Raw genomic sequence first — 17,182 nt, 5'->3', positions numbered from 1 at the left:
CTACAGGCACACGCCACCATGCCCAGCTCCACTCTGCTAGACTGTAGATACCACCTGTTACCTCATGGAGGTTGCAGTCTAGCTAGAAAGACGAATAACCAAGCACCTATAATAAGAGCCAAAATATGTAGATCGCTTGCGGTGTGCCCGCGGTGCGCTAAGCACTCTGTTCTTGCTGAGTTCTCACCGCTCCCTCCATTCATTCCTTAGACATTCCCTGTGTACTAGGAACGGATCTAGGGCTTACACACTGGCAGGCCAAGACCCTGCTTTGGTAGACATTCTAGAAAGGGACACGGAGGCATGTCCGTGACTAATGAGATTTCAGGCAGTGATGAGTGGTGGGCAGGAAACCAAGCAGGGGACGGCGAGGGGCACAATGGAGAGTGGGGCCTTGTTCTGATCACGTTATTCACCCCATTGAAGGAGGGACCCCCTCCTGCCCTAAATAGTACAAGATGGCTGAACACATTACCCCGACACTGGACAGACGGGCTTGACAGCTGTTTTTAGTCACTCGTCCTCAGAGCCCAGGGGAGGAGAAGGACACCGCACGCCATGCGGGCCACACAGGGCTTGCCCTCGGGAACTGAGTTTGGGAGCAAAGTGAACCAGCATGGCCGGCGGGAGGCAGGCTCTGCAGTGAACGAGGGTGAGGTGACGTTTGGTTCTTGCAGAAGGATGTGATTAGCTTGTTTGAATAATTTCACGGGGTAGGAGGAGTGAAACCGTTAGGTTGAGGAGTGGTGGCATGCAGCTGGTTCGGCCGATGGGGAACTAGCTGGGTGGCATATCTGGTGACGGCAGATCTCGTGGTATCTGAAGAAACCCTCTCTGAGCAGGCGGCATTGATAGCATGGGAAGATTGGGGGCGGGAGGAAGGGTTTTCAGGCGGAGGGATCTGAAGGTAAAGGCCTTGCAGTAGGAATCGATTAGGACGTGGGAGCTTTCTTTATCCCCTTCGTACAGATAAAGAAATGGAGGCACAGAAAGTAGAAGTAACCTGACCACGGTCCTATAGCCAGGAGGCAGGGTTTGAATACAGAAACTGTTCCTCATACACTCGATGTCCCCACATCATGGTCCAAAAACCACCTGAATGGGGCACTTAAAAAGCATTTCAACCAGGCTGAGCAGGGCGGGGGTGCGTCCTGGAGGAAATGATGCATGCGCGGATCGGTGGGAGGCTGGCCGGGGAGCAGGTGAAGGGAGGTGGGGCCTCCTGAAGGCAGAGGAGGATTGAAGCTGGGACCATGAGCACTCGTCCAGCTGGTGTCAGATCCCACTGGGTGTGCAGGTGGCAAGTGCTGTTGGGTGTGCGGTGGCTGTACGGTTCCTGGACAGGGAGCACTTGGAATTGTTAAGACTCGAGTAGGTAGAATGGATGCAGTGGTTCACGCCTGTAATACCAGCACTTTGGGAGGCTGAGGTGGGAGGATCATTTGAGCCTAGGAGTTCAAGACCAGACTGTGCAACATAGCATTGTATGGCTGTAGTCCCAGCTACTCAGGAGGCTGAGGTGGGAGGATCACTTGAGCCCAGAAGTTTGAGGCTGTAGTGAGCTATGATCATGTTACTGCACTCCAACCTGAGACTTCCTGTCTCAGGAAGAAAAAAAAGAAAAACAAAAAAGACTTGAGCAAGTGGAGAAGAGAGGTGGCTAGTGTAGACATGGCCAGTTTCCATGGGGAAGTATGGGGAGGGGTGAAGGTGTGAATGGAGGATTAAGGCATATTATTAAGTAGTCTTGATCACAAGGCTAAAGAGTTTTGATTTCATTCTTTAGGCGATAGGCAGCCTTTGAAGATTTTAAAGCAGGAGAGTAACATGAGTAAAATAGTGCTTTTTGTTTGTTTTATTAAAAGAGTTCTTGAGCAATCTGGGTGTTAGATAAACGGAGAGGGCAGAGGCTGGCAGAGATGCTGAGGCTTGGAGCTAGGGTGATAGCTGTGGGAATCGGAGGAAGGATTCCGAAGGGAGAATTAGCAAGCTTTGGTGGGTGATCGACTGACTGAAACCAGAGAAGGGACAAATCCATGATTCCAAGATTCTAGGAATCTGGGAGAATGGAGGCTCTGCTGAAGGGGCAGGGAGTTTGTGGAGGGGACCTGGCTTTGCAGCAAGTTGATGAATTCAGGATTAGGCTCCTGGATTTTGTGGTGTTGGTGACACACTGGAGTTTGAAAGTCTAAGCAGGCAATTAGGAAAAAATTGGGGAAGGGTCAGGGCCATTTGGAAGAGGGGGATGAATTGAGAAAGCAGAGAGGAGGGAAGCACAGAAGGCCAGGAGTCATAACATTTGCATTTACAGCAGTAGGAGACGGGAGATTGTCAGAGACTCTAGAGGGACTCAGTTCTCTTGACAGCCTTCCCGTGAGATGAATTGGATAAGTATTGGGAAGGTATTAACTCTCTACACATGAGGTCGTGAGTCTCAGAGAGATCAAGAGATTGCCCCAAGTTTGCTCAGTGAGGGCTCGCAGGAGCTGGGACTGTGACCCTTGTGCTGACACCCAGCCCAAGACTCTTCTCCTTACATCTTTGTCACTTTTTTTTTTTTCCCCAGGAACTAAGTGGCTCCTCCATGGCCCCCATCATGACCACAGTGCAATCTAAAACAGCCCCTCCCACATTTAACAGGACCAATAAATTCACAGCTGGCTTCCAGAATATTGTCGATGCCTATGGTGTCGGCAGCTACCGGGAGATAAACCCAGGTAAATATCCGATGAACTGCACAACTGGGCAGCTTGAAAGTGAACACTGGGTAAGATGGACCCCTGAGGTGACCGAGGAGGTGAACTTGTTAAAACTGTGAGGCTTGGGGCTAGGGTAGTAGCTGTGGGAATCAGAGGAAGAAGTAGGATAGTGGGGGCAAGTAGGATTCTTAAAATCGTTCTTGGTTTCCTAATACCCCGTGGTGTCATCTATAAATGCCGATTGATGAAAGAGTTGTTCTTTGTCTTCACCTGTGCACCCTTAAACTGCAACCTCATCAGGCAGTGAAGTCGGTGTTCATTTCCTTCACCAATACAATGAGGGCCATATCTTGGCATCTTCACAAATCCTGTAGTTATTGTGTGGGAAAGACACCAGTACACAGAACTTAGAAGACTCGATTCTTGGTGTCCTAAGCTGTGGAATCTTGCTAGCTTGGTTAATAAAATAAAGGTGTAGGCTGGGTTCGGCGGCTCATGCCTGTAATCCCAGCACTTTGGGAGGCGAAGGAGGTGGATCGCTTGAGGTCAGGAGTTCGAGACCAGCCTGACCAACATGGCAAAATGCTGTTTCTACTAAAAATACAAAAATTAGCAGGGCATGGTGGCAGGCACCTATAATCCCAGCTACTCAGGAGGCTGAGGCAGGAGAATCGCTTGAATCCAGGAGGCAGAGATTGCAGTGAGCTCAGACTGCGCCACTGCACTCCAGCCTTGGTGACAAAGCAAGATCCTGTCTCAAAAAATAGATAAAATAAAATAAAATGAAAGGATAGACCAGATACCCTTTATCCAAGCAATGCATGGTGATTGTTCTTCTCCAGCCTGAGGCCCAGTCGAATTTGTGGCCTGTAATGCAGGGGCCTCCTGGGTTGAGGGTCCCTGTGAGCAAACTGCTGGTGGTGTGTGGTGCATGTGAATGGTGGAGAAACAGACAAAAGATGGGTGTGGAGAACAGTATAGAAAGCACCTAGAGAGAGAAAGCTGATCTTGTGTTCCATCAAACTTTGTGATTTTTTTCTATTTTTTTTTTTTTTTGACTTTGTGATTTTTGACGAGTCATTTAGCTTCTCTAAGCCTCAGCACATCTGTAAAGTGAGGAATAAGAATGCCTACTCATAGGCTGGGCGCAGTGGCTCATGCCCATAATCCCAACACTTTGGGAGGCCGAGGTGGGAGGATTGCTTGAAACCAGAAGTTCGAGACCAGCCTGGGCAATATAGCGAGACCACATCTCTATAGAAAATTTTTAAAATTAGTTAGGCATGGTGGCACACATCTGTAGTACCAGCTACTCAAGAGGCTGAGGTGGGAGGATCACTTGAGCCCAGGAGGTGGAGGTTGCAGTGAGCCATGATTGTGCCACTGCACTCCAGCCTGGGTGACGGAGCGAGACCCTCTTTCAAAAAACATTGAACAAAAGAATGCCTAGAAACAGATGCACTCATTTATGTTGCAGCTAAGCATGTGTCAGGGTAGGGATGGCGAGAAGAGACATCCAGAAAGACTTGAGGAAACCCACATGCAAATCGTGGAGCTGTGGCAGGGAATCTGAGGTGGGGACCCCGAGGCTGTGCTGAGGCCTCAGGCGTTGTGTGTCTCCCCTCCACAGCCCCCTACACCATCATCACTTTCCCCTTCCTGTTCGCTGTGATGTTTGGAGACTGTGGTCACGGAACCGTGATGCTCCTGGCCGCGCTTTGGATGATTCTGAATGAGAGACGCTTGCTCTCCCAGAAGACAGACAATGAGGTGAGTGTCCATTGACCGTCTTGCCCCCATTCATTTTCAGAATATGAAAATCTGTATGTGGTTTTCACCATAGAAATAACACGTTTTTATGAAAAATAAGGGAGAGAAGGAAAGTAAAAAAGAGCCAAAATTAACCTAAAACTTCTGGCCAAAGGTAATTCCTTTGGATGGTTTGGTGCCGTTCCTTTCAACATTTTTGGGTTTTTGTTCATGACTTGATAAGGCATCGATTTTTCTTTTTCATTATATATTTTTTTCTAACTCTGATTTTTTTCCCTGATTATGAAAGCAATACATAATCATTGTAAAAATTAGAAAAATGCAACCATCTAATGACCTAGAGAAAAATCACCATGAATGCTTTTGGATATCTTTCCACTTTGTTTGTGCTTATCCACCAATTTTTCAAAAATTGGCATCAAGTAATCATACTATTTGTAGTGTTTTTACTTAAAATATCATGAGTATTTGTTCATGGCAGAAGCAGCCTGGGACCCATGTTCTTCTGAACACTGAGAAACCCTGAACATCGTTTCCCCACTCTTAAGTTTCTCCACCTTCGCAGAGTGCTGTGAAGGCTGAGACAACTCAAGAGGGTGCATTGGTTCCAAGTTTATCGGCTGGCCAGGTGCAGTGGTTCATACCTGTAATCCCACCACTTTGGGAGGCCGTGGTGGGTGGGTCATTTGAGATCAGGGGTTCGAGGCCAACGTGGCCAACATGGTGAAACCCCGTCTCTACTAAAAATACAAAAATTAGCCAGGCATGGTGGTGGGCACCTGCAGTCCCAGCTACTCGGGATGCTGAGGCTGAATAATTGCTTGAACCCGGGAGGTGGAGGTTGCAGTGAGCCGAGATCACACCGCTTTACTCTAGCCTGGGTGACAGAGAGGGACTCCATCTTAAAAAAAAAAAAAAAAAAAAGGATATCTGCAGTGTTTTATTACAGGTTGAATTAATTACAGCTGGGTCAGTGATGTCGAGGTTACTGGGCAGAATATCAACCTGTGACCAACATAGTTTTCCACGCCAAGCTTAAAGATGTAATTTTGTGTGGTAAACATTTTGAGTATCAGAGTTACACATCAGCACTTCTTGGAATGATTGACACACATTATTCAGTATTATGAGAAAGCACTTTATTCTTCTCAGCAGACATAGTCAGACAGGGACTCAACTTTACAATGACAAGATGCAAAATGAGTATATATTTGACTTGTCATAAATGTAGTGGCCATGGGAGTGCTTATTTCCTGGAAGCACCTGAGACAACAGCCACCTGCTTTCAAGCCCCTTCCTAAGCAGATGAGGCCTTGCTTGCACTTCAGTTTATTTTCTAATGCAGGTGCAATGGAAGAATCTGAGGCATGCATATATATATATAATATTATATATATTATATATATATATATATATTTTTTTTTTTTTTTTGAGACAGAGTCTTGCTCTGTCACCAGGCTGGAGTGCAGTGGGGCAATCTCAGCTCACTGCAACCTCTGCCTCCCAGGTTCAAGTGATTCTCCTGCTTCAGCCTCCTGAGTAACTGGGGCTAACGTGCATGCCACCACATCTGGCTAATTTTTAATACAGATGGGGTTTCACCACGTTGGTCAGGCTGGTCTCGAACTCCTGACCTCAGGTGATCTGCCCACCTTGGCCTCCCAAAGTGTTGGGATTACAGGTGTGAGCCACCACACCCGGCCTTTTTTTTTTTTGAGACAGAGTCTTGCTCTGTCATCCTGGCTGGAGTGCAGTGGTGTAATCTTGGCTCACTGCAGCCTCCACCTCCGAGGTTCAAGTGATTCTCCTGCCTCAGCCTCCCAAGTAGCTGGGATTACAGGCATGCACCACCACGCTTGGCTAATTTTTGCCTATATGGTTTTCGTTTCACGATAACAAATACCAGCCTAGGACTTTTTGGTGCACCTGTATGTTCCAAAAACCTTGATGCGTGTGCTCTTCCTGTCTGGATGATTGATGTCTGCCGTGGTCATGTGGCCCCCACAAGGGTGCCTGCACCAGTGATGCTGGAGATATCCTGTAGAACACTTCCCTCCGGGGTCTTCTTCAGAGCCCACTGACAATCATCCTCTCTGTCTCTCTGAGGCCAGATTTGGAACACCTTCTTCCACGGGCGCTATCTGATCCTACTTATGGGCATCTTCTCCATCTACACGGGTTTGATCTACAATGACTGCTTCTCCAAGTCCTTGAACATCTTTGGCTCTTCTTGGAGTGTCCAACCCATGTTCAGAAACGGCACATGGAAGTGAGTTGACAGACAGAGATGTTGCAGTCACTGGCCATCCAGGTGGCCTCAGTGACTGTTTTCGTGGCTGGAGGAGTCTACACCTAGCTCTACTCAGAGGTGCACTTGAAAATTCAAAACAAATAGGCCAGGCACGGTGGCTCATGCCTGTAATCCCAGTGCTCTAGGAGGCTGAGGCGGGCGGATCACCTGAGGTCAGGAGTTCCAGACCAGCCTGGCTGACGTGGTGAAACTTGGTCTCCACTAAAAATACAAAAATTAGCCAGGTGTGGTGGCAGGTGCCTGGAATCTCACCTACTCGGGAGGCTGAGGCAGGAGAATTGCTTGAGCCTGGGAGGCGGAGGTTGCAGTGAGCCGAGATTGCGCCACTGCACTCCAGCCTGGGTGACAGAGTGAGACTCCATCTCCAAAAAAAAGAAAAAGAAAAAATAATTAGCCAAGTGTGTTGGCACACCTTTAGTCCTAGCTACTTGGGAGGCTGAGGCAGGAGGATGGCTTGGGCCAAGGAGGTCAAGGCTGCATGAGCTACAATCACACCATTGTTCTCCAGCCTGGGCAACACAGCAAGATGCTGTCTTAAAGGCAAATGAGAGGCTGGGCATGGTGGCTCACGCCTGTAATCTCAACACTTCGGGAGGCTGAGGCGGGAGGATCACTTGAGGTCAGGAGTTCGAGACCAGCCTGGCCAACATGGTGAAACCCCGTCTCTACTAAAAATACAAAAATTAGCTGGGCATGGTGGCACATGCCTGTAATCCCAGCTACTCGGGAGGCCAAGGCACGAGAATTGCTTGAATCCAGGAGGTGGAGGTTGCAGTGAGCCGAGATCACACCATTGCACTCCAGCCTGGGCAACAGAGCAAGACTCCATCTGAAAAAAAAAAAAAAGCAAATGAGGAAAGGGTTGTTTTTGCAATGCTGTCTCCCTGTATTTGTCCTGTGGCTGACAGAGTTGGGGGCAGGGGACACCTGGTAAGGATATGTAGGGACTGTAGAATAGAGAGACCTGGAAGCTCTCCAAATCCCCACAGTCCACCCTTCCCCTATGCATTCCACATTGATTTTATGCAGCTAATCAGACAAGCAGTCTTCAGAATGGAACCACAACCTTTTAGGAATGGAGACTTTTATGGGGAGAAAGATTTTAGAGTTTGAGAGGTAGGTCAATTTAATGAACTGGGGGAGAACAGGGGACTCTGGAGGATAGGGGACTGTGAAGTCAACAAATAGAAATCGCAACAGCCTTGTGATTTTGGGGGTGATCTTAGGCTACGTGCATCACGTACCTGAGATTCCCAAAGTAGCTTGAGGGCTAATTTGTAAAACCTACATATCAATGGTGACATTTCCTAACATCTGTCTCTGCCCAGCTCCTTTGGGTCAGCTTAAGATTTCCCTGTCTCATTGTGGAACTTCCCTTTGAACAAATGAGAAAAGAGGACCAAAGTGAAGGCTGAGATAAGTAAACATGTTCTCAATCTCTTTTCCCATTCTTCCTCTCCCAAGGAAGGGACTTCACAGGTCTTACTGGCTCACCAAACTCTGTGGTGAACATCATAAATGGGGGACAGAATGAATAATCAATTTCATCTAAGTTTTTCAGTTAGAAAAGATTCAATCCTGGGTTTCTTTCTTTTTTTTTTTTTTTGAGATGGAGTCTTGCTCTGTCACCCAGGCTGGAATACAGTGGCGCAATCTCAGCTCACTGCAACCTCCACCTCCCAGGTTCAAGCGATTCTCCTGCCTCAGCCTCCTGAGTAGCTGAGACTGCAGGCACACGCCACCATGCACAGCTAATTTTTGTATTTTTAGTAGAAGTGAGGTTTCACCATGTTGGTCAGGATGGTCTCGATCTCCTGACCTCGTGATCCACCTGCCTCGGCCTCCCAAAGTGCTAGGATTACAGGAGTGAGCCACATGCCTGGCCCAATCCTGGGTTTCTTTTGACAAAGCTTTCCTGAGGGTGTTCAAGGGGCTTGATGTTGGCACAGAGAGCCTCCAGGAGACTGTAGAAATCTTTACTGGGGGGCAGGGAGACTCTAATGCAGTTCCTTCTTGTTTCTCTCCTAGGCCTAAGTTCCCTGAAGCAGAGATGGGATTCCCCACCTTAAATATAGAAAAATAAAAATATAGAAAAATGAAGGATAAAACGTTTTCCAGAATGACATACAGACAGCTATATCTGTCATTTTTTTTTTTTTTTGCTTTGCAATTAGTATTCTAAAGAGATGCCCAAAAGAACAAAACTTTCATAAATTTAAAAACAAATTAGGTTGAGCACGGTGGCTCACACCTGTGATCCCAGAACTTTGGGAGGCCAAAGTGGGAGGATTGCTTGAGCCCAGGAGTTCAAGACCAGCCTGGGCAATATAGGGAGACCCTGTCTCTACATAAAATGAAAAAAAAAAATTAGCTGGGCAGTGGCATGTGCCTGTGGTTTCAGCTACTTGGGAGACTGAGACAGGAAGATCATTTGAGCCTGGGAGGTTGAGGCTGCAATGAGCTGTGATGGCACTGTTGCACCCAAGCCTTGGCAATAGAGCAAGACCCCGTCTCAAACGAACAAACAAACACATTCATTTATACACTTAGTTCTGCTCTTTAGATTTAAACTCATAAGTATCGAGATGAGTTTTATTTTTTATTTTGAGGTGGAGTCTCGTTCTGTGGCCCAAGCTGGAGTGCAATGGTGCGGTTTTGGCTCACTGCAACTTCTGCCTCCCGGGTTCTAGCGATTCTCCTGCCTCAGCCTCCCAAGTAGCTGGGATTACAGGCATGCACCACCACGCCCAATGACTTTTTATATTTTCAGTAGAGACGAGGTTTCACCATGTTGGCCAGGCTGGTCTTGAACTCCTGACCTCAGGTGATCCACCTGCCTCGGCCTCCCAAAGTGATGGGATTATAGGCATGAGCCACCATGCCCGGCTGAGATGAGTTTTGAAACTTGTTCAATCTGCATAGTTTCACCAGACTACCAACATGAAATTCCATTTCCCATGGAGTATGATTGTGAAAGGCCCGAGTTAGCTGTCTTGTTACCACTCTGCAGACATGGGTATGAATGCTGTTCTCTTATGCACCTGCAAATGTCTTCTTCCCCAATTCAAGACTCTTTGGTCTTGAATTGGAGCAATGCTCAGCCATATGTGAAGGGTCAGGAGTATAAGGCAGAACCTCATTATCACTGTGGCAGAAGAAAACGACAGCTGAAGTACACAGTGAGCTGATTTTGGTCGCCAGCTATGACCTGGGTCTTGGACCTGCTTCCTTTTTTTTTTTTTTTTTGAGAGAGTTTCGCTCTGTCACCCAGGCTGGAGTGCATTGGCACAATCTCAGCTCACTGCAAGCTCCGCCTCCCGGGTTCATGCCATTCTCCTGCCTCAGCCTCCTGAGTAGCTGGGACCACAGGCGCCCACCACCACGCCCGGCTAATTTTTTTGTATTTTTAGTAGAGACGGGGTTTCACCGTGTTAGCCAGGATGGTCTCGATCTCCTGACCTCGTGATCCGCCCGCCTTGGCCTCCCAAAGTGCTGGGATTACAGGCGTGAGCCACCGCGCCCGGCCAGGACCTGCTTCCTTGATGGTTGAAAGACCACTGAAAACATTCCTGTAGTGACTGGAGTTGGGCGTATTGACTCAACAAGGGAAATGGTGCATCATTGGGAAAACCATCTCTATTAAGAGGGTATTAGAAAGGGCTTAGGGGATTTAGCCTTTGTTAGGATATGGGGATGTTGGGTCATTTTTGTGGTTTGGACCATGTCCTTCTTTTTGCCTGTATCGAGGTATGATTGTGGAATGATCTTGTTTTTTCTCGCTCTATCGTAGTCACCAGGTGGCCTTGCCTGATTTTGCTGTTCTGTGAAGTTGTTTATGCTCAGCAGGAGACACGATGGATTAGCTATGGGTGCCAGGCCAGTTCCTTCCTGTCAGGGGTGACTTTTCCCTTTATGAACACACAGACACTTCTCTGCTATGGAAATCCAGCCATTTGCACTGAGTCATGCCATTAGGATGGGGGTCACGTCTGGGCGAGTGAGTCACGGTCAGCTGCTGCCACTGCATATTGAGGGCCAGGACAGTAGGCCAGGCTTCTCGATTCCCTCAGCTGCTACCTAAGGCCCCCAGCACCTCACTGCAGAAGGGAGGGAGTGTATTTCTGGGCAGTCTGTCAAGACTGTCTGCTGTCTGTTCTTCATCATTTCATTATTTTAAAATTTAATTTAATTTTGTTTATTTTATTTTTTGTAGATGGAGTCTTGCTCCGTTGCCCAGGCTGGAGTGCAGAGGTGCAATCTTGGTTCACTGCAACCTCTGCCTCCTGGTTTCAAGTAATTCTCCTGCCACAGCCTCCCGAGTAGATGGGACTACAGGCATGTGCCACTGTGCCCAGCTAATTTTTGTATTTTTAGTAGAGACAGGGTTTCGCCATGTTGGCCAGGCTGGTCTTGAACTCCTGATCTCAAGTGATTCACTCACCTCAGCATCCCAAAGTGCTGGGATTATAAGCGTGAGCCACCACACCAGGCCTGTTCCTCATCATTGCAAATGCTCATTCCTTGGGCCCTTCCACAGATGCAGGTTCTCAAAAAAAATTAACTCAACATTCTCATCCCCTTAAGGCTTGCAGAGACAGACAGTAAGAAATTTCTGGGCCGGGCATTGTGGCTCACACCAAATCCCAGCATGTTGGGAGGCCAAGGCAGGCGGATCACTTGAGGTCAGGAGTTCAAGACCAGCCTGACCAACATGGTGAAACCCCATCTCTACTAAAAATACAAAAATTAGTTGGGCATGGTGCTGCATGCCTGTAATCCCAGCTACTCGGGAGGCTGAGGCAGGAGAATTGCTTGAACCTGGGGGGCGGGGGGGGCGGAGGTTGCAGTAAGCCAAGATCGTGCCATTGCACTCCAGCCTGGGCAACAAGAATGAAACGCCGTCTCAAAAAAAAAAAAGAAAAAAAAAAGAAATTTCTTCCCATTGACATCCATTCTTCTGGGTGAAAAGGGGACACAGATTTAAAGACATACAATGGGCTACATGGTTTTAGAGTTAAGTCCCATAGCAGTTGAGGTGTATATGTAAAAAACAATCCATCCTTCAGAAGCAGCCCCAGTGTTCCCTCGGGAGACTTCCCAAGCCTATCCCTGGACTGGAGTTTCTTTCCTGTGTGCTCCCAGCATCCCTGCCTTCTACCTCATTTCTGATGTGGTACAAATCCTGATTTCCCTTCCTTTCCTTCCCTTTCCCTTTCCCCTTCTGTCCCCTCTCCCCCTTCTCCCCTTTTTTTTCCTATCAACAGAGCCTCACTCTGTTGCCCAGGCTGGAGTGCAGTGGTACAATCATGGCTTACTGCAGCCTTGACCTCCCAGGCTCAAGGCAGTCCTCCTGCCTCAGCCTCCCAAGTAGCTGGAACTAAAGGCATGTGCCACCACAACCAGCTGGTCTCAAACTCCTAGGCTTAAGGGATCCTCCCACCTCAGGCTCCCAAAGTGCTGGGATTATGAATGTAAGCCACGGTTCCTGGCCCTGATTTTCTTTACTATAGCACATCAGGCTGAGATCTCTTTGGAAACTCAGATTGTAGCCTCAGAGTTTAGGACAATACTTGATGTGTAGTAGATATTGAATCAACCAAAGTGATGAATTGCACCAGTAGTTGGGCTTTGATGGGCAAGTTCATGACTGGTGGTACTATAGTATTTTGTCTGCCCCGGTTGATCATTGTTTGTTTTTCTCCCTTTCTCCCTCTAAAGTACTCATGTAATGGAGGAAAATCCATATCTGCAGCTGGACCCAGCCATACCAGGAGTGTATTTTGGAAATCCATACCCATTTGGGATTGATCCGGTAATAATGTCTTCTTGGGTTAAATATTTATTATGTGAACTGTCTTGTGGAGGAGAGGAAAAGGCCAACAAAGCCTGTCAAATCAACAAACTTGTGTTCAGATAAAATAACTTCTGCTGACGTTTTTGTGACACACAGAGCCAGAGTCAAGTAAATGTTCTATCTACACCTTCTACCCAGCCCCATTTTCCATACAGTTCCCCAAGCATCTACCTCTTTCTCCATCAGTCATATCCCTGGTAGTTAATGATTGCTTCTTTAAAAGGCACTTGGAGGCCGGGCGCGGTGGCTCAAGCCTGTAATCCCAGCACTTTGGGAGGCCGAGGCGGGTGGATCACGAGGTCAGGAGATCGAGACCATCCTGGCTAACACGGTGAAACCTCGTCTCTACTAAAAATACAAAAAATTAGCCGGGCGTGTTGGCGGGCGCCTGTAGTCCCAGCTACTCGGGAGGCTGAGGCAGGAGAATGGCGTGAACCCCGGGAGGCGGAGCTTGCAGTGAGCCGAGATTGCGCCACTGCACTCCAGCCTGGGGGACAGAGCAAGACTCCGTCTCAAAAAAAAAAAAATAAAATAAAATAAAATAAAATAAAATAAAATAAAAGGCACTTGGTTTCCTGGGGAGTATGCATATTCCATAAGCTATTTAGCATCCTAATCAAGTTTAAGTTCCCTGCTTTGTATTTTCTTGCAATGGGAAACATTTCCCTTTTTTCTAAAAAAGTGTGGATTTGCTTTTATGTTTGCTTTGTTTTACTGCATAGAATTGATGCTTTTTAAAAAAGGTATTTGCTTCATTTTATTTGTTTGTTATATCTATCTCAGTCAGCTAGATTTGAGCTAAGCAAAACGATACTTCCTCGCAGCCTGTAGATATAAAGGGGTTTTGAGGAGATATAACACATGCCCGTTCATGTAAAGCCGTTTATTTCTATTGGCCCAGTGCATGCTGCCACCAGGTGGCGGCCTTGTGCTCCAAATGAGCGTGAGTAGTCTAAAACCGAACCTGGCAAATGCTGTGCGTGTTTGCTTCTAAGCTCTTTCTTTATGGGAGAGAACCTGAGACCTCCGTTTTCGTCGCTGACAACTAGGAGTAAATAGTACTAGCCATAAAATTGATTCTCCAGTCTCTCCCATCTCACAGGTCACCTCCTCTTAAGTTTTCCTGGGTCATCCCGCTATCGCCCGCCTCCCTGCCCTTATAAAAACATACCTTTTGCCCAGGATTTGTTTATACTTGCCACACAGGGACACTTGCATTCTAAGTTTTATCAAAAGTGGTAAAGTCCTTGAAGGCTGGTTTGTAAGTTGCAAAGTGCTAAAAACTAATTTGAATTTTTGTGGCCTGCAAGACGTTGTCTTTGGTCAAAGGAATTTCATGTTTAGTAAGCAGGTGGAGAAGGAATCTAGATGGGGATGATCTTAGGGTCTGGTTGATCTTCCTTTGTTTGGAATCTCATTGCTCTGATGGTCTCGTCTCTCCCCTCCACAGCCTACAGTTAATTCATCAGCAAATCCTGCCTGTCCATTTCTGCTCCTGAGACAGAGTGGAGCTACAGTATTTCACATTGCAGAACTGAGTGATCCTGAGTTTCTACTCTGATGCAATTTTGTCATCTGCCCACAAGTTAGAAAAGAAAGAAAATATGTCAGGGTGAAAGAGAATGTGGGATATTGAAAATAATGAAATCTGTTCCCAGTAACATTTAGAATTTTGAAAATTTCTGGTCTTTCTATCCTAAAATAATACATATATATGATTTTTAAAAATCTATACCACACAAAATATTATATAAAGAAAAGCAGGAGTTGGCCAGGTGTGGTGGCTCATGCCTGTAATTCCAGCACTTTGGGAGGTTGAGGCGGGTGGATCACTTGAGGTCAGGAGTTCGAGACCAGCCTGGCCAACATGGTGAAACCTCGTCTCCACTAAAAATACAGAAATTAGCTGGGCATGGTGGCACACGCCAGTAGTCCCAGCTACTTGGGAGGCTGAGGCAGGGGAGTTGCTTTAACCTGGGAGGTGGAGGTTGCAGTGAGCTGAGATCATGCCACTGCACTCCAGCCTAGGCAACCAGAGTGAGAGCCCATCTCAAAAAAAAAAAAAAAAAAAAAAAGTAAAAATACCAAAATTAGCCGGGCATGGTAGCATATGCCTGTGATCCCAGCTACTCAGGAGGCTGAGGCAGGAAAAGTACTTGAATCTGGGAAGCAGAGGTTGCAGTAAGCTGAGATCACACCACTGCACTCCAGCTTGGGTGATACAGAGAGACTCTTCTCAAAAAAAAAGAAAAGCAGGAGTTGCTTTTCCTGCCTCTCCAGTTCCTGCAGTCCTGTTCCTCAGAGATAACCACTTTAACAGAACATGTCTCTATTAGTCCATTTTCATGCTGGTGATAAAGACATCCCTGAGACTGGGTAATTTATAAAGAAAAAGATCGTGTGGGGAGGCCACACAATCATGGTGGAAGGTGAAAGGCACATCTTATATGGTGGCAGGCAAGAGAGAGAATGAGAGCCAAGTGAAAGGGGTTTCCCCTTATAAAACCATCAGATCTCATGAGACTTACGCACTCCCACGAGAACAGTATGGAGGAAACCACCCCCATGATTCAATGATCTCTCACCAGCTTCCTCCCACAGCACGTGGGAATTATGGGAGTACAATTCAAGATGAAATTTGGGTGGGACACAACCAAACCATATCAGTGTCTGTGCCTGTGTTAGTTTGTATCATATATACATATATATAAATAAGGGCTTACTTTTTACATAACACAAATTTCTACAGTGCATTTACTGACTGCGTTTGACATCTGTTTGTGAATCAAATCACAAAATATTTGGTCTTCATCACAGCCTGGGCTCGTAACGCAGGAATCAGACTGCCTGTGTTTAAATCTTTGCTTTTCTATTTACTTGCTCTGTGAGTTTGAGCACGTTAACATCTCTATGTCTGTTTCTTCGCCTATAAAATGCATATAATAACAGCCCTAGGCCGGGCGCGATGGCTCACACCTGTAATCCCAGCACTTTGGGAGGCCAAGGCGTGTGGATCATTTGAGGTCAGGAGTTTGACACCAGCCTGGCCAACATGGTGAAACCCCATCTCTACTAAAAATACAAAATTAGCTGGGCATAGTGGTGGGTGCCTGTAATCCCAGCTACTTGGGAGGCTGAGGCAGGAGAACTGCTTGAACCCGGGACACAGAGGTTGCAGTGAGCTGAGATTGCACTCCAGCCTGAGCAACAGAGCGAGTCTGTGTCTCAAAAAAATAAAAATAAAAATAAAAATAAACACCAGCCCTAACTCCTAGGGTTGCTCAGCAAATGAAATTATGTTTACATGTAAAATCGCCAGAACAGAGTCTGATGCACAAACGTGGTAAATGCTCCTTGAATATTAGTTCCTCTTATGTTATTTCTTCCTAGGTATGTAAGTAACTTAATCTTCCTGAGGTTATGATAAATCACCTTATCTGTAAAATGAGCATAACTATATCTCATAGAGTTTTCAGTAGAACTAAATGAGATAGACACATCTAAATTGCTTAGTATGTGCTTGGTACTTAACTATTAACATTTTAAAATTTTCTTTTTATTTATTAATTTATTTAGAGACAGGGTCTTGCTCTCTTGCCCAGGCTGTAATGTAGTGGCATGATCATGGCTCACTGCAGCCTCGACCTCCTGGGTTCAATCTCCCTGCTTCAGCCTTCCAAGCAGCTGGGACTATAGGCACGCGCCATGCCATGCTGGGCTAATTTTTGTTTGTTTGTTTGTTTGTTTGTTTTGAGATGGAGTTTCACTTTTGTTGCCGAGGCTGGAGTGCAATGGTGCGATCTTGGCTCGCCGCAACCTCCGCCTCCTGGGTTCAAGTGATTCTTCTGCCTCAGCCTCCCGAGTAGCTCGGATTACAGGCATGAGCCACCATGCCATGCTAATTTTTTAAAAAAGTTTTTGTAGAGACAGGGTCTCACTTTGTTACCAGGCTGGTCTTAAACTCCTGACCTCAAGGGATCTTGCCATCTTAGCCTCCCAAAGTGGTAGGATTACAAGCGTGAGCCACTGCACCTGGCCAACATTTTTAATGTGTCAGATTTGGCTGGGTCTAAAGTGTACTAGCAGACCTGCCCTCACTGCATTGAGTGTGCCTGTGGGAACTGTCCAACCAGGCGGGCAAGGGGAATGCCGAGGGCTGGGGCAGGCCTGGTGCCACTTAGATGCCAAGGCCCATATGAGGGCAGAGGAGGCATCTCTGGGGTCTGGGCACCTGTTATTGGAGTCCCTTCTCCCCACTTCCCAGCAGCTGCCTCCTCAGTGGGTGCCCCTCTCGCGTGGCTCAGGACATTGCAAAGGAAGGATCAGTGCAAATTAGCACCTGACTGTGTGAGCACGTGTGTGTGTGATGGAGGGAGCGAGATGATTGTGTTTGAGGTTGTGTCTGGTTGGATGTTGGCCCCTTAACAGAAGCAAAGAAGTTTGGAGGAGGAAGTCATTTAGCAGAAAAGGTGAGAAAGCCATTGTGCCCTTGTCACCTTTGACATGTCCCAGAGCAAACCTGAAAACAATTTGGGATGTACCTCAAGT

At 47.0% G+C, this 17,182-nt stretch overlaps 1 protein-coding gene across 2 annotated transcripts in view; it reads left to right on the top strand.

The window, feature by feature from the left end:
- The window catches only part of ATP6V0A4 (ATPase H+ transporting V0 subunit a4), a 92,306-nt gene that overhangs the window by 47,677 nt on the left and 27,447 nt on the right, over positions 1–17,182 (top strand). For both annotated transcript variants that reach the window (XM_003261397.3, XM_003261398.2), the window contains exons 11-14: positions 2,567–2,717; positions 4,330–4,469; positions 6,581–6,738; positions 12,499–12,592. In XM_003261397.3, coding sequence (XP_003261445.1) covers positions 2,567–2,717; positions 4,330–4,469; positions 6,581–6,738; positions 12,499–12,592 — 543 coding nt within the window. The remainder of the gene's footprint in view (positions 1–2,566; positions 2,718–4,329; positions 4,470–6,580; positions 6,739–12,498; positions 12,593–17,182) is intronic.

This window comes from Nomascus leucogenys, chromosome 13 (assembly GCF_006542625.1).
Source record: "Nomascus leucogenys isolate Asia chromosome 13, Asia_NLE_v1, whole genome shotgun sequence".
NCBI classification, from domain to species: domain Eukaryota; kingdom Metazoa; phylum Chordata; class Mammalia; order Primates; family Hylobatidae; genus Nomascus; species Nomascus leucogenys.
This window is presented reverse-complemented; position numbering and strand designations above follow the sequence as displayed.